Raw genomic sequence first — 21,360 nt, forward strand, 5'->3', positions numbered from 1 at the left:
GTCATTTAAACACTAAGCCTTAATATACAATGGTCATATTCCACAACCTAGAAAACTGCTGGTTAGATTTTTTTTTCAGATTTTAATTCCACAGTAATCCAGTCCCATACGCACATCAAAGGCCGCATGTCCCTCTTCACCACAATTCTAATTGCTCTCATCAACTAGGAAGTTTAAAGCACAATCAAATTTCTTTTCCATCGCATGAGCCCTGTTAATAAGCTATTCTTTGTGTTCATTCATCCATTCTAAGATTCTGCAACTTGTCCAAGATGTCTTGAAAAAGAGCGTACAATGAAACCTTTGACTGCAAGCTGGCCTTGGGGATCACCTTTATCACCACTTAGCTGTTCCCCAAAGGGTAACAGGTGACATGGCCTGAGATAAGACAGCACTAATTTTTTCCGTGATTAAACTCTTTCAGAATTACAGGTAAAATGCCACAAACCAAAACTTGCAATAGTTAAGACTGATCCTGAATATTGACTTTTCTGAGAAGAGAAGGGGGGGGAAAAAAAGGCAAATAATTGAAGGTCATTCTTTTAATGATTTAAAATTATTGAGTGTCAACCAAAAGAGCAAATAAAACAGTGATTTATATATGGGCATATGCGTAAGAACTTACCATTTTCACTGTCGGACTTGTTTTCATGTTCGGTATCAGTCAGTGTGAGGGCTGAGTTGGAACGGCTCGACAGACAGGAACTGCGCCCTGATTTGACCCCCCTGCCCCAAAGTCTCATGGCATGCTCTGGAGACATCACTCCTTCATTTTCAGTATCAGCATCTGACCCTGCACTGATAGAGTAACCTCTGTGGGGGAGCCCCATTTCCGCACAAAATGCCAGTCCTCGACGAGTTGCTGGTTCACAAACTCCTAACTGCCTTAGGGTAAAATTCTGTCCTGATTAGGGGAAAAAAAGATAACAGAAGGTGAGAATTTTTTTTATTATTATTTTTTTAAAATTTATTCTTTTTTACACAACCTAAAAGTAAAAACTCTTCATGTGTATAATTGTCTCAGGTATCACACAAGGTGCTTTGTCAAAACTCCACACAGATTACAATCAAGCGGATTCTATTGTCTCCAGATCTCCACCGTGCTCCTTTTCAGTCATCCTACACCTTAGCACTGTGTTGTCAACTGCTTAGACACATCAAAAGTGCTCCTGGGCAGAAAAGAAACATAACAGAACATGCAAACTAAGAGAAGTCAATTTGGCAAATGAAAAAAAATAAAAATAAATGACTTTTTTTTTTTTTTAATTTTTCAAAGTACGAATGCATTAACAAAGTATTTGTCAGGATTCTCTTTTTTTTGGTCCTGATTAAAGGACAGAGCAACAGGCTATTTTCCCCATACAGATGTCACCTAATGTGCCAATAGAAAAACTTCATGGGAATCAAACTCACTTCATATTTATTGGATCTCTCTGCCCTACTTTAATACACGAATATACACAAACAGGAACACCACCACCTGTTATCTGCAAGGACTACAGTAAAGTTGCAATTTTTCCTGTCTCTGTATTTTGAGAAACATTTTAGGCTTTACTACTGAAGCAGAGTCTGCATTTTAAACAGACTTTCAGCCTCTGTTTTGGAAAAGAGCAAGAGACAAGTGAATCTCAGGTGATTGTCTTAATAAATTAAGTGCAATAAACTCATGACACTTCAATAACTTTAAGTGTCTAAATTATGCGATACTCAGAAATGACTGCCTTTTTAATGGCTGTGTCTTCATCCTTTTATGTCCATAGATTTAAGACATTTTATGATATATAGACACTTGGCAAGCTTGTCCGCATGCTTATACCCATAATGCTTTTCCACCCTAGCCCACAGTTATTTCAAAGCTCTACAAACAAATCAGAACACACATCCAATTTTTGAATCTGACAGGCATCCTAATATCTCCAAAACTGTTCATTTAACACAGAAATAGGTAAGATAATTAAAGCTTATAATACAAGAACAGAATCCTATCAATCAGAAAGTAAAAGAATTGCAGAAGTATAAACACAGAAATGTAAAGAATTCCTGAAATATTAAGAGTTAATGCCCTGGCCATTGACTTGTTCTAAGTGAGCCAGTTAATTATTTTACTGCTGTGGTCATATGAAGTTGTCACTCTAAGTTTCTTCACAGTCAGAATCATAAATGACTTCTGACAATGACTTGCATAAATAATGAAAATCAGTTACTACAATTAGGTACAAATCAAACTGTATTTATTATGGAGCTGTGAATAAATATTTGAATGAAAATGCATCTGGGAAGGTAAACAAAAAGTGGGTCAATGTATCTATGGCTGTGTTGGAACAGTGTGAAAAGTATAAAACCACGGGATTACCATGGACACGGAAAGTATCTTGTCATTTTTTTGGAGCTGTCATGCCATGTGACTTTTCAGGTTTTGCACAAGGGAAGCAAACAGGCCAAACAAACCACCCAGTGGTAACGGAGTCAGAGCAGAAAGTAGTGAAGTATCTAAAATGTGTATTACTTTGCATTTTGATAAATAAACATGCTAAGGGTGACAGTCGAGAACACTGACTTTGTGTGTTCGGAACAGTATTATGTGAACCTACATTTTCAAACAGTTGCCTAAAGTTAGAAGTAAATTCAGGAGAAGCTCGTGTGTGCGGCCAAGGCTGTGCTTGGGCACACACAAAGCGGCTGAGGTGGACACGCAGTTGGTTCTAAGAAGAGGGGTTTGGGAAGCAAAACGGAAAGAGATTTCTGAGGGAAGGCAAGGTCACCTGAGTCAGTAACAACACTCAGGAAGACATCTCTGCAGACAGATCAATTTGAAGAGAAGTCTCTCCTCTCCACCCCCCCCCCCTTTTTCTCATAAGCAAACTATTATTTTTTTAGAGAAACTACTTCAGCCATTACATACCAACATCTTCCATGATCACTTTTCTAGGCGACTCAGTCTCAGGCACAACAGATCACCTAACACCTACTACAGGATTTTTAGATTTTTTGTTTACTATATGTTTACAACAGCCTACCTCCACGTAAAATATTTTCTTCTTTTACCCTCTCTCACGAATGGCAAGAAAAACAAGGGTCAAAACAGAAAAGGAGGGCTAAGGTTTGTATATTGCTTTCTCATCACATTCAATATATTAGGGCTTTTCACTACACTGAGAAGTTTTAGAACACAGCCCAGAAATGTTATAACAGCTTTAGAAACATCAGGCTAAATCATCTTCTGAATTAAAGCTTTCCTAAGAGCTTTACTAAGAGGATTGTACTCCGTGTAAATTGCCTACACAAATGAAAAAAAAACCGAAACCAAAACAAAACTCAAAGCCCAAATCAATAAGTTGACATGGAAAAACATGCATTTGTGTAGGAATTTATATCCCAAAGGAAATCATACATACATGATACAAAAATCTTACATAATCTTAAGATTCCTGAGCAATGTAAACAGGACATCTTCCAGGATCCAAGGGAAGTGGAACACAGCTGGGATGCAGACCTAGTAGGCAGCAAATTGTTGGGGCCTTTTACTTGATAATGAAATACACCAAAAAATAAAAACAAAAATTGAAAAGGAGGTTGTAAGAGCTCAGTGGGGAAAAAATACCAAAACAAAACAATATGAAGAGGGGATGTTCTCCTTCTTGTCTTCTTAGAGTTTCTAATTAACCTTTCCAGAATTACTTCAATGTGAGGGATTTAATTATCAGTTTCTTATACTATATACACATTTGCAATTTCTCCCACTGACAATAAGTGCCTCAACAGTTCATAAAGACTTAAAAACAACTTAGCAATTATAATCCTGAGAAGAAAATGTAGATACAGAATAAACAGATAGGCATAATGCTGTGTAGGTTTTTTTTTTCCTTGCTTTTAAAAGAAGTATGAAGTCTAAACCAAAAAACAATTATAAACAGCTTTTCAAAGAAACATGCTTGGAGGCGCTTTTGGGGGTTTTGGACTATTTGGGATGTTGTGTCATGACGTTAGGTTTTAAAAATTGACAATAAAATTGCTCACTACCACTCTATCGCTAGGTACTGCATTTCTCTTGGCTAGGAATGTCAATTTATGGGTAGCATAAGGACTGCTGACACCTTCTATTTGTGCAGATAGGAAAAAAATTAATGTAATAACTCTAAAATAGCTTTCAGGAGCTTGTGCAGCAATCACTGTTAAAAACACAGCATGTGCCAATAGCAACCATACACATCTACGTGTTATGTTGCTATCATTTTCTCTGTAAGTAATGAACCACATACAATTGGTGTATCTCCTTAACTACATTAAATACACACAAAAAAGCATCCTAACCATTTATGTATACACTAGTATATATATTTTTAAAAAGAGAACATTTGTGTGTTATATTTGTCTAGAAATGTATTTCTCTTTTCAGTTAATCAAATACTGCATATAAGCAAGTTTGAGATATGTAGAAATTATGTATTATTTTAGAAAGTGAGAAGTTAACAGCTGGAATTAAATGGAAACCTGCTGCACTTGTGGCACATTTATTTCCCTGGCCTAAATTAGGGAAGTTATTCAAAGACATCCATAATAACTTAAGAATCAAGTTGGAAATGTTATCTGTGGAAATGTGTTTTGAAGCGAACTACTAAACAAAAGGCCCTATGGTTCTTCAGTTGTCAGTCCTTGCTTTCACGTGGATCTGCAATAAATATATACACAGAGATAGTCTCTTAAAAAATATGAAAAAAAGGAAGGAAACAAATGGAATGAACAAAATATATCAAACAGAACCTGTCATCCTCTCCAGACATCAGCACTGTCCTTAGTAATTCATTAATCACTGGTAAGTTGACAAGTCAGGTTTTAGCAATAATAGACTATTTTGGAAAAGCAGGAAAGAAAACAATACCTGAAAAGCCTCCAAACTATCTACCTAGTTAGCATAAAAATACACCCATGCCCCTACCTTTTAAACCACTGGAATTATAGTTTCATTGCCTTTGCTGACTTTGGTTTTATCATGACTGGATAGACATAGTACCAAAAAAAAAAAGCAAAGGTCCAAAACCCATACTCAAAATTCTGTTTAGTTTGGCTCTTGCTTATATTTCTGACAAAGTTTCATGCTATGTCTGCTGTCTCTGCACCATTACTTGCCAGCCCTCATTACAGTCTATTCTTCCTTTGTACCTTGCCTTCTTCCATCTGCCTATAACACCTTTGTGCCATTCAAAAATCAAGTGTATTTTCCCTATAATCACTCTGCGGTAACACATGACAAAAATACTGAACTTTCCACTGCAATCAGCACTGGTTAGGCTGCCCCTCGAGTATTGTGTTCAATTTTGGGCACTGCAGTATAAAAAAAAAGACACTGAGGTCATGGAGAGGGTCCAGAGAAGGGCAACTAAGATGGTGAGGGGTCTTGAGAATAAGTCTTATAAGGAGAGGCTGAGGCACTTGAAGTTGTTTAGCCTGAAGAAAAGGAGGCTAAGGGGAGATCTTATCACTCCCTACAATTACCTGAAAGGAGGTTGTAGAGGTGGGTGTTGGTCTCTTCTCACAAGTTACAACAGATCGGACAAGAGGAAATAGCATCAAGTTATGCCAGGGGAAGTTTAGGTTAGACATTAGGAAAAACCTCTACACTAAAAGGGTTATCAAAGACTGAAACAGGCTGTCCAGGAGAGTGGCTGGATCGTCATCCTTGGATGGATGTAAAAGGCGTCTAGTTATGGTGCTCAGGGACATGCTTTAGAAGTGGACCTGGTAGAGCTAGGTCTTTTTGGACAGTTGGACTTGATGATCTTAAAGGTCATTTCCAACCATAATAATTCTATTCTATGATTAGAAAAATTGTGAAACAACTGAAGATATATAGATGCAAAACTATGATCATGGTCCTTAGGAGAAATGATCTTCTCCCTTACATTTCCTCCACTCCTTACTTAATCCTACCTATTTGTTTATTTTTTAATTAAAAAGAAGTCTCATTTATTTATAAAGAAAATGAGAAAAGTATTTTTCTTATGTGCTTATTTTCTGCAGAGTACTGTGTACAAACATGTCTTTCCATAAGCTCATTCTATGAGCAGCACTGACATCAAAGCGTTACTGCAAGAACCACGCTGTTTTCTGCCATTTTGATATGCAAAACGTACTTATTTCCTTTTGTATCCATGTTTAAACACTAGATAGTGGGCTTGTTTTTCCTATTTGAAGCTCCTTACCTGGAGCCCATTCACAGTACCTCTCAACACTTTCTGTAGAGCAGAAGCCAGCACACAGTTGTGCCACATCTTTGAAACGCTTCATCATTTCTGTACAATCAGGAGCTCAATACTGCTGAACTAATTCAACAGAACCTTGCCTTCCTAACTCCTACACATGACAGCTATGAAGGAATAACTGTTAACTGCAAATTGTCACAGAATCACAGCATCACAGAATCACAGAATGGCCTAGGCTGGAAGGGACCTTAGAGATCATCTAGTCCAATCTCCCTGTTTTGGGCAGGGATGCCACCTCTCGACTAGACCTGGCAACACATGGCTGTCCTGTCCACTTTACTAATTCCTGAAAAATAAGAAGTTCAACTATGTGCAAATCAAAAATGGAAAGGAGCTTCTTTGTATGTAACAATAGGCAGCAAAATTGTCCTTTCTGTTCTCAGGGCAATAGCTAGTTGCTACAGAACTGCTGGGAACATGGGTAGATGCCATCTTCCTAGATGATCAAAGCAAAGCTGGACTGGTTTAGCAAGAATTCCACACTGTCCTATGAGATCTTAAATATCATCTACTTTCAAGTGTCAATTCTAGATGGTTTCTTAAGGAAAAAATATCTAAGTTCTTTATAAATAAAATATTTTTCCTCCTTTACTGTGGCAAATGCAGTGCAGCACACTTACAAAGGTGGTCCTTTCTAAGGAAACATCCTGAGAGAAGGACAAAGAAATAGAAGTAGGTGTATGGTAGGATAACAAATCAGCTGGAAATGAAAGGACTAGATTTTAAAAAAGAAAATATCAGAACAGGTGCCTTGGATGGTCTATAAAACCCTGATAAGAGGTGTATAAATGTTGCCTCCAGAAGTCAGAATGTTAGGTAGGTAGAATACAAATACACAAAAGGGAATGAGTAATAGATTTGATACCATCCATTCTGTCACACAAACTCCACAATATGTTTACTAAAAAGGAGTTTTCAAAGCTGTACTTGCAGAGCTCTGTTTGCCAGGATGCAAGAAATCACAGTGAAGACTGACAAGTAATGAGCTCTGCCCATGTTAACTTTTTTTTTCTTTCAGATCTGGCATAGTATTTTTTTTGTTATTACTTCAGCCTGATTTTCCCTTTTGTTTTTGTGAAAATTATCTACGAAATTTAAACCTCTCTAATCCACTGTAGCACATCTTCCTTCTGTTTTTAATTCTTCTGTTTTTCTCTTCACTCATCACAACCTTCTTTCTTGTCACCTCTTAATCTCTCTTCCTTGACCTTTCCGCTCTATTCACTTTTCCATCTTAACCTCCTTTCATTGTCATTATCTGATTTAGAGTGGAGCTGTAAGATTTGTATGAAAGACAAGTTGCTTCTCCAGTATATCCAGTAAACTACATAATAATGAAGAACATTAAGTTATATTAAATCTTAGCAACCGTGAATATAATTTTCAAGTGCTCATTGTTCTGAGAAAACATTAACTTCAGTTCTCCCATTTCTTATGGGCTTTCAAAAGTGTACGGAGAGCTAAATCATGGTCTTAGTGACTTCTGAAAGAGTTAGTGCCAAATATTGCGAGTTCTCTGAGCTGTGCCACTGTTGGGAGAAGAGCTTTATGTAAGACTCAAAACCTGAGTCAATTCTAGGAAAAAAGAAAAACAACCCACACTTTTTTTTTAGTGGAAAATAAAGTATTTAAAATCCAATATTTAAAATAATTATGTATTTTTTACTAGCATTAAACTATAAAAGCACAAGAAGACATTGATTGAAATGATAGCCTGGGAAAGCTTTTATTCTAAGAAACAGAGCAAAGTCAATGCAAATGAAACACAGCATCTTCCTGCCACTGGTTTTCTAAATTATGGTTCAAACATGCAGATTCTTCTGTGCAGTATGAGAGACTTGTAATTTTATTCCCTTTTAGGCTTGAGGGTGGCAGGGGATCCTCAGTACTAATCCACAGACTAGAACATAAGAAGCACTTCTTAATCCAGTATAAGGATAAAGGACTGTTCATCAAGCCCTTCTGAAGTTACCGCAGAGTAAGATTAAAGTCAACTGAAGATAATTTCACAATTGCACAGCTACAGCATCAGCAATCATGTTCCAGTAAATGAATTAATAATTTAAATATTATGGTTCTGAATTAGGGGATTTAATATAAAAATCTGGGTTTATGACTATAGTTACATAATATAAAAACTAAGAGAAACCAACACAGCTGTTCAGATCATGGACTACAAGGGGGGAAAAAAAAAAAAAGAGAAAAAAAAAGAAAAAGGATTCTGTGGATTTAAAAAAGAAATACAACTCCACGAGTAGCAAGGAACACAAAGTCTTGATCATGACCAGAAGGACAGTATTGACATTTTAGGCCTCTACCGTAATCTTTGTATCCTAGGACCAAATCATCAACATCCAAGCATCCATTTATTACAAAATACAAATAAAGCCTAAATTTGATTGATGTGAAGAAAATATGACCCTAGGGTGAGCAATGTAGAGGTGATGGATAGCCAGTCTGCAAAGAGCCTACAACCACAGATCTGACAGGTATGAACTGCCACATTAAGGTCAGTATGATGCTAATGACATGATATATGGCTTGAAGTAGGGAAAGACGGTGAGGAAGAAGGAGACAGCATGAGGAGAAGCACATAAAATAGAGCTCAGGCTCACTGCTGTTCCTTCATAGGGGGATCAGAAAAAACTCTACCATTATTTCTGCCTCTCCACATGGGAAAAGCATGTCTGCCACCACAAGTGACCGACAAAGAAGATATGTCTCACAGCACAGCAGAAAACTTAAGTAGTTCAACTGGCTCTGAAGTAGTATAAACAAAAAAACCAACACACCTATTCAGAGCAGCCCATACATTTCTAACTGTAGAATTTCATAAACAAGTATCCCACATGCATGGGAACCAGCTCTGCAATGCATGGACAGAATAAGGTGCTCAGATTATTGCTATGGGGAAGCACAAAAAAACAGATTATACAGACCCAAGGATTTATGGAGAAATTAAAACCTCTTTTACTCCCACTCTCATGAACAGGGTTTCTGTTCTGTAAGCCTGCAGAGTAAAAGCAGTGTGGCCTTGTCCTAATTTAGATTTTCTAGCAAAATGTCTATTATGCGTAAGACAAGAAAGGATTTATAACTCAGACTGCAAAACAAAAAAGTAGAAATACAAAACTTGAGGCAAATGCGTTCCCTTGGCTCTGCCACTTCCTCTTTTGGCTTTAATAAGCTCAGTAACGCTGAGTATCAGTTCTCAAGCCAGCACAAATTAATTTCATAAAGTATCAAGGAACTTTCTGAGGAATTATTCCTGGTTTACATCTCTGTTTCACTCTCCACATTTATTTGCCAGTGATGGAATAAGCAATCACTCACACCTTGGCCTACAGCCCTGAACATCAGCCCCAAGCACTAAATCAACGTACAGGACAGACAGGACTCTTCAGCCTCTTTCATTCCTCTCCTCACCCCATTTCTATCTAACAGCACACTTTTCTAGCTTTACTCTCTCCATAGATGTTAACACACTGAAGTAATCTCTCATAGCCATGCATGTGATCCATTTATTTCCCCAGTCCTCAGTTTAGTTTTTATTACAAACGGAAGCAGCACATACATCTCAGTATACGAGGTACGGAAAGACAGAAGAGCAATTACAAACGCTCTACAGTATCTTTCCTTCCACGAGGCTGAAAGTCCTTGTGAAGGTCCCTTGCTCACCTTATAAATCCTTAATCGTTATGACTTGACTCTCTTATTTTGCAAGCAGACTAGTCAAACACAAGGTTTTTACTCTGTGGAACAAGCCTGCATAGAAATGCCTGATCAAGCAGTCTACTGCCAATAACCAAGGTTGATTTTTCCCTGGAGAATCATAGTGGCCCTTTGTCTCCAGGTCCGTAGCTCATCTACAGACCATAACCCATATGGGGCCAATTTCAACTAGATGAATACCTTGGAGCAAGTGCACGTACCACTGAGCATGAGCAAAATACATTCCTAACCAAATAAAAGTGAAATGTTCTTCTTAGTACCACTCTCTAGCTAATAGAATAACTTTAAAAGTCAACAGATCCTTATCACCTGGAACCTGAAAACCAATTAACTTCTTATTGTTGCTTTAAGAAGTAACTAGTATAGCAATGAAAGATGATAACATTACTTAGCACTTACAGTGCTTTTCATCTTCAAAGCATTTTGCAAACATAAACTAATTAATCTTCCCAACATGCCTGTGAGGTGGGCAAGTGTTATTATTCCTGTACTATAGAATGAAAAAAAAATAATCACATACCACACCTCTGGCAGAAGGTTACATGCTTAGCTCAAGGCCACAAAATTATCCAGAACACATTGGCACTGTATGCTGCTTAGAGAAGTTACCTGGCTGTGTTTAAGGGTAACAAAAGAGTATCTGTTGCAATGACAATCAGGACAGATCTTGCACTGCAGCCAGGAACATAAAACACTAATTCTCATATCTGTCTTAGATTTTGAGAGATAGCACTTGCCATGTCACTGAATGGTGATCAGTTTGCTCATTGGCAGATCACAAAGTCACAAGTATTACTTCACACCTTCTTGTAAATAATCTTCAAAGAAGGCTGATTCAGTTCTATCGAGAACTTGCCTACTCAATAGTCAAAATCAGATCATCAGTAAAGCACAGGTAGCATAAGGACAAAAATTACCTTACATATCTATCCTTGCACTGCTTCAGACAGGTAAGTTTAGAGTACTAAAGGTTTAGGCTTTAGGTTTAAAAACGTGACCACTTAAATCCTTTAATCCCACAGCTCACATTTACGGTGACTAAAAAGATTAAACATTTTGTTATCCAAATAACTCATTCTGAGTAGCTAGTATTTAAAAGCAGTAGACTTTGGAGTCGTATTACCTCAGGATAGAAGTTGCAATTAATGTTTCAGGTTTCTGAAGTCTTAAAAATGTATCCCTGACAGTGTTAAATATCTTAAATAATAAAATAAAATTGTCAAAGCATATATATCACTGTTTCAGGGCCTTCTTTCACTGAATAGTGAGATTTTTCTAGCACCAAAATCTAGTTGTCATGGGAGTGACATCTGAACTATAGCTACATTCACACACTGTAACGTCCTGTACACAACTCTGCTTTTCAGCAAGCTGGCATCAGTGATTCAGCACATTGTGAAGGAAAGAAATTCTTTTTCTTCGCTTGTTTGGTAAATTCATTCGCTCCTTTTGCAGCTCCAAGGAGTTACTGTGGCACTTAATTTAATCTAGGCACTTGAATATTCCAGAAGAGTAAAGGCACAAAACCATGCACAGAAGTACTTTCTCCTGCAAAACTGAAAGAGGTAGCATGAAAATAAATTGATGTTGAGGCTTCGCTAACAATTAATTGTTCTGATTGATAAACACAAACTCATTCTCACTGCCAGCTCAAAAGACCAAATAACTTTACTTGCAGTCTAAACCACAGTTGACTCTGGCTTTCAAAAAGTAAAAATTTAACAAAACCTGCAACTGCACTACTTCATCGGATCTTCTACTTGCAAAAGCTGTGCTGCTTTTTAATTCACAGAATCACATTGTTGTTTGCAAACTATTTTGTATACAAACCTGAACATGCACAAATTTACAGTTCATGCTACAAGAGTTCATGGCTCAGCCTCCTGCTCCTGTGCAAAAGCTCACTGACATATGTAGATCACTCTATAGGATCACGGTACTGTCCTGAAGCAACAAAATTCTTTGAAATGGAACACAGACAAATACTTCTTAAGAGAGATATTGCATATTTCTCTCTTCCCTTTAACAGGTATCTGATAGTAAAGAAAATACAGTTTTTGCCTGCCTGTATTTTTCTTACTCACGTAACACTCAATAAAAGTGAGTCCAGGTTTGATTCATGATTTCCTTCAAATTATGTTCATATTCCTACATTATTATTTCAGATTATTTTTTACAAATGCAATTTGAAAAATACTACTTACTTTCCACATCTCTACAATCTTTCCTTCCCATCCCATAGTCACATCACACTTTCAGATATTTTTGCACAGCAGTCTCCTATGTACTTTATATCACTTCACACAGCAGTTTAATTCTGTAAACACAGGAACTTCTCTCTGTACAATGGAGAAATTCAACTTTATGTAGTCAGCTTTATGAATTCAGCAATATACTTGGGCATATTCCAAAACACAGGTGTTTAGGTTGCTGAATTCAATTAGAGAAGTTGTACACTTAAATCAGGCTGCTCATTATAGTTGGATACTTCAAAGCAGAAGAAAATAGTGTCTTCTTCCTCCCTAACACATAAACAGCAGACAATCATATCATCACACCTTGGAAAGGAAATAGCCTTTAATGGTGCTTCATCCAATGTCAAGGATGAGATCAGTCATCTTCTCAAATATGCAATAAAAAGTTGAGTATCTAGTTTAAAAACACTTTTAAAGAAAAAACGCTCATGGCCTTCATTTACTGCTGAGTTTAATTATTCACAGGCTTACCAATTTTTTTAAAATCTTATGTGGAGATTAACAACAAAGTGAAAACAATACAGTCGGTTAGCTCAGTTGGTTGAGTGTGGTGCTGATAACACCAAGGCCGCGAGTTTAATCGCTGCTCAGTCCCCTTGTGTTGCCTGATCTAGTTGAGAGGCGTCCCTGCCCATGACAGGGAGGTTGGATTAAATGATCTCTAAGGTCCCTTCCAGCCCATGCCATTCTATGAAATACCTAAATTAGAAGTTCTAAAAATAGTAGGCTAAATAATCCTCAACTGAAGAGTTTAAAAACAAAACCAGTTTTGCAGCAAACGAAGGGTCCTGAGAAAATTCAACAGGCAATGAAAAAGATTCTGTAACTGGAACTGCAAACTGGAGAATCTCCTCTTTGCAAGTAAAGATCTCCTGGGATAAAGCTCCTACCCAAGAGGTCATTCCTATCTCCCATGACAGCATCCCTTTCTGAATTCCTACCAAGGGATTTTGGGAAGGAAGAAGCACAAATACGTGTACTGAGACAGCTCAGGAAGAAAAGGTAGGAAAGTTATGGTTATGATTCATTAGCAGAAAACTTTGAAGGGCTTTACTCCAAAATATCAGCCATAAAATCACACTGACATTTTTAAATTGCGCTACCTTTGAGAGACTGGAAAAACTCATGTGACTGCTCCAGTAGCTTTCCAGTGGACACTAGAAATTTTATACTGGTATTTTACACTGGGCAAAAAAGTGAAACACTGGTCATGATTCATTGGAAAAATTAATTTCCAATTAAAGATATTTATTAAATCTTGCCTTATTTCCTTACAGATTTATTCCCTGTTGATTTAGCAGGCCAGAATGTAATTAGACTGTCAACAAAGCCAATATCTGCACTCTATTTCTAGACAGAGGGGAAAAAATAAATAAATGCTGAGAAGGGTGTTTTATGTATTATTTAAAAACCTTTGGAATGACCTTGAACACCTTTTCCACAAAATGCTTCCAATGCCAGAAGCAGTAAATTCTCTCCGTCAAAGATGAATCAAAGGAACACACTATCTAAGACTGCAAAACAAGCCCTTTATAACTTGACCCTATGAAACCTGCAGGTAGTCCCCATAGGTGCTAAACGAGCACACATTTGAGGAAGCCAATAAGCCATACAAAAAGAACTCAAAGGACAACAGTAAAAATCAAACGGGCACAGGTGACAGTTTTGAGACCACTGAGGGGTGAAGACAACACTACATATCCCAGACTGCCATTTCAGGCCTACAGGTGTGTAATTTATTGCATACTAGGCAGTAAATATTAGCTAAATATTATGAAGAAAATGAAGAGGAAAAAAACCCCAAGCCTCAGTGCACCATCATATGCGACATGCCAGACTACGTAACTTCTTCCACTTCTCTATTGGAATTTAAAAATAATAGCATTCTATTCAGGCAACAGTTTATGAATTCATTAAATAAATGGTGCCTATTTTGATATAAATTTGTCGCTAGTAGTAAGAATGTGTCTACAGTACAGGTCTTAGAAAACTTACTCTTTATTTTACCTCATTAAATAATACGATTAAAGTGTCTAGGGACTTAAAAACTAGAAAGTAGTGATGACCTGAAGTTTCAACACATCACAGAAATAAAAAATACACAGTAGAAGGCAGACAGACTACAGTAGCAGTAAGCCTCAGTTACAGGAGCCTACAAGAAATATTTTTATTTCCCTTGCAAACATTTGTAGGCAAAAAAGTCAACACCATCTGCCCAGCTCTAATTCTAATGTAAAGTTATTCTACTTGGAACAAAGAAAGAAACACAAATAGGCAAAGGAAAATATTTTTAAACGTTTCTAAAATTAAAACTGAGGACTTCCTCACAAGGAGGAAGCTTTCAACCCTTAAATATATTCTTGTTTCCTCATAAAAGAGAAAAAAACTGTATAGATAAGACTGACATGTAGGTCTAGCTTTTGGCCTAGCTTCATCATTTAAGATAGCTGGGTTGCAGTACTCCACCATTTCCTAACCTTTTTTTTTTTTTTCTCTCCCTCCTTACAGCAAGTAGCTTAGCTGTGGAAATGTAGAAATGTCAATTCCAGAGACTACACTGCTTAACTGCTTAACCCTGACTGGATTCAGGTGCAATCTCCCAGAACCACTGAGGTCCAAAGAAACCTCCTTAAATGATCTAGACCAAACCCTCTGCTCAGGGACAGGCAAGTGCAGCTCCAGCAAGATGCCCAGGACCATACCCAGCCAGGTTTTGAGCATCTCCATAGATATTTAGATCTCTCATCTCTCTCCAGTCCTGCACTCTGAAATTCAACTCCAGCACTCTAGCAACCTGTTAGCATCTGGTTAGTTATCCTAGATATCCAACGAAAAAAATAAATAAATTGTGAAGTAATTTACCCCACCCACTGCACAGTGCTCTGTTAACTACTCTTGTGAGCTAAAAGATAAAGGCACTGAGCTAATGCATTTTTTGTATGCTCTTCCACATATATTATGTTTCCCTGAAAATATTACTAGGGCTTGGCCTTCTTGAAACAGTTGTAGTTGCTTACTTTTATTAATTTTTTAAGCTATTTACACTTTAGTTATATTGGAGTGGCAAACTTTTGGGCAATCTGTTAATAATTCGAATTTATTCTGGGGGTCTGTTTTTTAAACTGTAAGGCCTGAATACTTCACGCCTGAGTCTGCAAGGCTGTCACTGAGCCATTGCCCAACACAGGCCATTTATTTAACTTCCCTGTGCATCACATTTATTTATTTCAAAGATGGTAACACAACGCTTTCCCATCTTGGTAAAAGATTTAGGGAGATACAAGTGAAGTGTACTATGTGTGTAGAGTATTACCAAAACTGAAGAAACTGGTATAATAACATACTTATCCTGCAGCACGAATGCCTTGTTACTTGGTACTAATGAATTATAAATTCTGAATTAAAACATCTTGCCTACCTTGGCGGGTATACTCATCTGCTTCTCTGTGGACCAAGTCTTTTACCCGGTTTCCATACAGCAACCTAGAGGAATCATGATCAAAAGCTTTCAAGGTTTCACTGGAGCTGTAAGACTTCTGCGTAGGCACTCTGCACTCCTCATTTTCTGCGGAAGAATTTGTATAGCGCCGTTCCTTGTCCCGTCTGCTCTTTGTCAAGGAGCAATAAGGCCTACGTTCCTTCACATCCATACTTCATTCCTTCTCTGTGCACATCAGTCCACCTTATTTGGAAGTCTTCTCTACATTCAGCTTACATTCACCTATAACAAAATTAAAAAGATGACCACTGATATGTTACAATGTTCTCTAATTGCTGAGATTGCTTCTGAACTGTCTGGAATAGAAAGATCTGATCAACTGGGTGAGATGCACTTCTGCAACATTTGTAAGAATTCCTAAAGTTTCATGCATGAGCCACCCGGATCCAAAAAAAAAAAAAAATTAGCAAAGAAAATCTTCCGAGTGACAACACACTAGTCCTTATTTTTAAACAACAGATTAGAAGATCCAAAGCAGACTGAGAACTGGGCAGAAAAAATGCAATTTTTCACCTTTAAGGATGTATTACTCACCTAAAATATATATGTAGGTAAGTATTTTCCTCTTTTTCTGAGAAGTATGCATGCTTTAATGGCAAGTCTGACTGCCTTCTGCTTGTCAGAAACATTTGGTTTTAATGTCTGCTTTTTATATACAGACTTCTACAACTTTTTATTGTGATTTATATTCCAAGAATTTGTTTTTTCTCATTGAGAATAAATTCCGCAGCAAGCTACAAAAACTTTCTAGGCGATATGTAGGCAGTATATTCTATATAACTAGTGCTAGAAAACAAGTAACTATTTTATTTGTAAATGACAGTAAGAAGTTTTTCTTTCCCTCAAGTTTTTAGGGAATGTTACAGTAAGAATATTATTTCTATTACTATTTAATTTTCTTCACTGTTTCATTCCACTTAGTTTTCAAAACAAGGCTTCTCAGTTTCATCTCTTGGGTCCTGAACACGTAACCAAAATATCTGCATTTCAAACAGAGTAAGAAATAGTTTGGAAATTTTGTCTCTCTTCTTTAAAGAACAATGCTAAAATAAGAAGTATGATTTGTACCTTTACAGCTGGCAAAACATCTAAATGAAGAACAGTTCAGATGATTTTAATACTTTTCAACCGCACCTGTTAACTGAGGCCTTGATATTTCTTTTTTAAACACCTTATATATTAGGGCTCTCTCCCTTCTCTCAAGGAGATCCTTCTCCTGGGTGCTCCCCTCAATTTTAAGTACTTAAATACCACAAATAATTTATTTTATGCAGTACTATAAGTCCTTTGTGATGTAGGATTAAAATGACAAGTTTACAGCAAATATCACAAGGCAACAGCCAACTCATCTGCACTCTATTCAGTTTCTTTAGAGCTCTTCACCTATTTAATTTTAAATATTTAATATCAATCAAACTAATTAGTTGTCAATCCTGAATAGATTCTTAGGGAGTATTTTATTTCCTAGAGAAACATAATGCAAACTAGTAAATGGCAGGTGGTTTTTTATCATTCTGTTTTGAAATTCTCTGAAAAGCTCTTGCATTTCTTGACCTGTGTGAATCTCAGACTAAAAGACAAGGCTACAAAGCCTTTCATTTAAGCAAACTCTCTTCTATACTTACTATATTTTCAAATGTTAAGTGGCTAAAAGAAAATGAAATATATGTACATGGTCCGAGAAAACAAAGTTTTATAACAGAATAGTTTATTAAATTTATGACTGTTTAGATGTCTGCAATCCCATGTAGCACATCATTTTAATTTATGAAACACTCAAATTTTGAAATACTTCATTGGCTAATGAATGCAAGTTCTTTCTATGTAAAAACAACATTCTAGATATTTTAAAAATTTTGTGTTTTATTAACACTAAACCGAATCATGATTTTTAAAATTATTAAGATTCATACAGCTATTCTTTTGCGGTGTAAAGACTTCATGTGGAAGTATATCTCCCTTTCATCTAAGTATTTCAAGGCTTTAAAGGGCTACTAATTCCTAACGTCTCGGAAGTGTGCCAAGGGAGAACTGACATAGGCTATTCTTCATCAAAAATGAAATAATTTTGATTTTTTTTTTCAGGTTTCCAAGCTCCTTCATAATGCAAAAACCAAACCAAACCAGAAAACACTCCAAAAAAATCCCACCCCAAACACCAAAGCCTTCTTTACACAATACTTAGTTACTATACCAAGCTAAAATCCTCAAAGATTTAATCAGTACTGAAGCATGAGGAAGTACTGATCTGCTTCCCACGGAAGTCAATGAACTCAATAAAACTTCAAAAGACATTTTTCTGGGTTATCTATTGCTTCTCCAGGCAAAGCATGAAAAGGTAAAAAAAAACCAAACCCAACAAAAAAACCCCAAGCTGTTTAACAGGACTACATTATGGAGACACTTTAACAGTTATTATACTGCAACAATAATGAAGATTAGTGGATTTTTTTGTGGGCTTTAAAAAAAAAAAAAATCCTCTAAGATCTTTTTTAATCTGGTATTATACAAAACACTCATTTACCTTCAGTAAGCTTTAACTTTAAAAATTAATAGTCTATCTCAGCAAGTTTTAGGAAACAATATCCTGAGGCTCATGGCTTTGAAATTATTTCATCAGTGAATTCAGTGAATTAATACACCTCTCTGAAAGGAGACGGAATGAAAGCTATCTTAAAGATCTGTCTGCAAATAAATGTTCTCTTACATGATCAGAACACAAACAGAAAAAGAGAACGCAAACATATTTGCCAAATACAGAAAGAGATATCAGTTAACAATGTTAACATTTAAGCAGTAAGCCAGCAAGGACAAGTCAAACAAAGGAAGACTTGCAGATGGCTTTACAAGATCTGACCCCTACATCTTATTACTGAAGTGGGAGGTTTTATATTCTCAGGACTGTGCAGGACTTACTCATCCCACCGTGAAATCCCGACCCCGTTTTTAAAAAGCACCCCTCACCATCAACGTTACAGAAATATTTTCAAGTATTGAGAAAAATATTTTAAGAAAAAACCCCCAAACTGTCAGTTAGCGCATCTGCTCAGCTCCTTCCTTACAGCGATGACTGCAGTTAAACTATTAACAGTATTTCCCACTCAGCTCTTCAGATTTAAATGAACCATTGTTGCACAAATTTGAACATATTTCTTTTTTTTCTTTTCCTCTGTTTCCTCTAACATAAAAGCTCCATCTCAGGGGGAGTTACTCAAATGCACTGACTAGCTTTGTTTTACTATGCCTTAGAAGAAGCTCAGGCGAAATATTCTCAATGAGTACAGTGCAAACCCAAGGGAACACAGCAACTAATTTGGCAGATGAACAGTCTTTTTTGACAAATCAGATTAAAATTCTAAACCAAATAAAATTATATTTATTTTGTGGCTTTGCAAAGGCACTTGCCTTCATTTGCAAATGATTTTTGCTCATATGTCAATATTTAGGGCCCATCAAATAGCTTTGCTCCAATTAAATGAATGGATTTTCATAGAGCAATATTTACAAAGCTATTGAACTACTAAGTCACTCACAAAATGACGTCAAAACGGCCATACTAAATACTGTTACATGTTGTATTACAGTGCTAACATGAAATGGCCGGCACATACTGAAGAAAATAGAAAAAAAGACTTCATCGGTGCATGCCCTGATTTCAAGTTTCTGTCTAATGCGTTTCTAAGTCTAAAAAATGAGGATTCTCATCTGTGTCACTAAGCATTGGGATCTCCCGTGACCTTTCCAGTGATCTGTCCAACGTTACAGGTTTCTGGCTGGATTAAAGAGGAGAGCGAACGCTAATCACCAGACTGACATGTCAGCTCTTATACAGTCATGCCCAGCCCATTTGTGTACACAGCTTAGCTGACTGCAGTCTCACTCAGACTGCACCTCTCCCAGTGGCACTCCAAATTTCAAAAACACCAAACCTCATCTCCTCCTAAAGAGGAGGTGGCCGTTTTTAAATTAATAATACTTACATTATTTTTTTTTTAAACTTAATTTAGATGGGAAGCAGGAGAACCAGAGATGCCTTCCTTCTATATGACCAGGTCACTGGGACCACAGAGTTAATTCTTGTATGTGCCAGCCCTGCACCATCATTAAGCACATTGAGTATTCAATTACCAAATCAGATAAGGTATGTACAAATAATATTTAAAACAAATAAATTATCAAAATTCTTTCTTTTATGCAAAGTGTCATAGAAATAAATTATCAAAATTCTTTCTTTTATGCAAAGTGTCATAGAAAGCTCAAACATAAATACCAAAACAGAACACGAGGCATATTCAAGCAAAAGCGTCAAAGCTACTGTGGAAGCTTTGCTCAGATACAAGGCTGACTGATGCAGCCGTAGAGGTTTTACACTGTATTTACAGTTCCCCAGGACAGCCTTTCAGCAGTTCCTCTTAATCACCTATTGCAATGTGAAATAAAGACACTGTAGTGAAAAGAAAACAAACAGTTACATACCATTTTCACAATAAAAAAGCCTCAACGCTAAAGCCCTACACTGCAATATAGGAGAACAGACATAAAATACAGTATATATTTTAATTGCCAAGATGTAAATGAGGCTTTAGGTAGGGTTATGCTACAGAGTGTTAGCTGAAACACCCAACTACAAGCATACCTGCAGGCCTTTTAAACTCTTATGGAAAATTATTGCGTTTAATTCAGCAGCTTTAACTCCTGAGCTCCCCAAAGGGTTACTAGTTTGGCAACAGGATGGGAATCCTGCCTAACACACACAGCGCTCCCTCCTCTTCCCTCACTCAGGAAAATCTTCTTCCAGCCTTAAACTTGTTCCAATGAACACCAAGGTAACTGATTAAAAAGTCTAAGTATACCTCAGTATTTTACGCCCTTTGGTATCTAAAAACTGCATAACTGCAAAGTAGTAAAAAGAGATAAGAAATATGTTTGTCACCAAAATGAAGAGTTAATCGTATAGAACAGATTATGTCACTGCTTGGGTCAATTTATGGATCTACTATAGTGTGTATTTTATTCCTTTTCAATGTGCATATCCGTTTTAGATATCTCAAAGCATACAAAGCAAAACCAGAGCTAGCTCTGAGAATAACACGAGTATTTATTTTAATGTACAGAGTGCTGACGTAGAAAACGTTTTGAAAATGAGAGGATAAAGTTTGTACACTTCTTTGTCACAGATGAACAATAACGGAGGACAAAATAAAAAGAAGGACAAAAGACCTGTCCTCACAAGAAAAAGAAACAATAAGGAAAGCAGCAAACTGCTCAGAGCAGAGCCCTTGTTTCCTCCACAGTGCTAACAAAACTGAGCGAGGGAAAGAACCCACATATTACATATCACAATCTTCCCTTTTCAACACCAAAATCTAACAATGTAGACGTTCCTAAGAATTACAGTATTCCTGGCTGCATTTAAAAGCCTGCATTATTATTTTTGAATTACTATTATTTTTATTGCTATCATTACTACAAATTAAGAATCGTTGACCCTTCCACAGTGATCCCTTAATACACGCACAGTTTGAACGCTTGCTTAGATTTGCAACAAATTTCCTTTCATGATACAGTACTACAAAAACACAGGCAGTAAAAGAATCATAAGACTTTGGGGAGA

At 36.8% G+C, this 21,360-nt stretch overlaps 1 protein-coding gene across 1 annotated transcript; it reads right to left on the reverse strand.

The window, feature by feature from the left end:
* Positions 1-625: 625 nt before the first annotated feature.
* LOC104269471 (teneurin-3-like) lies at positions 626-15,897 on the reverse strand (the record flags this gene model as incomplete). The annotated part of the gene is made up of 2 exons (XM_009877728.1): positions 15,666-15,897; positions 626-904 (listed from the first exon to the last, which is right to left on the reverse strand). Coding segments are annotated over exons 1-2 (511 nt in total), but the record flags the coding sequence as incomplete, so codon positions are not given.
* Between the last annotated feature and the right edge of the window lie 5,463 nt (positions 15,898-21,360).

Source organism: Apaloderma vittatum, unplaced genomic scaffold, assembly GCF_000703405.1.
Source record: "Apaloderma vittatum isolate BGI_N311 unplaced genomic scaffold, ASM70340v1 scaffold22641, whole genome shotgun sequence".
NCBI lineage: Eukaryota > Metazoa > Chordata > Aves > Trogoniformes > Trogonidae > Apaloderma > Apaloderma vittatum.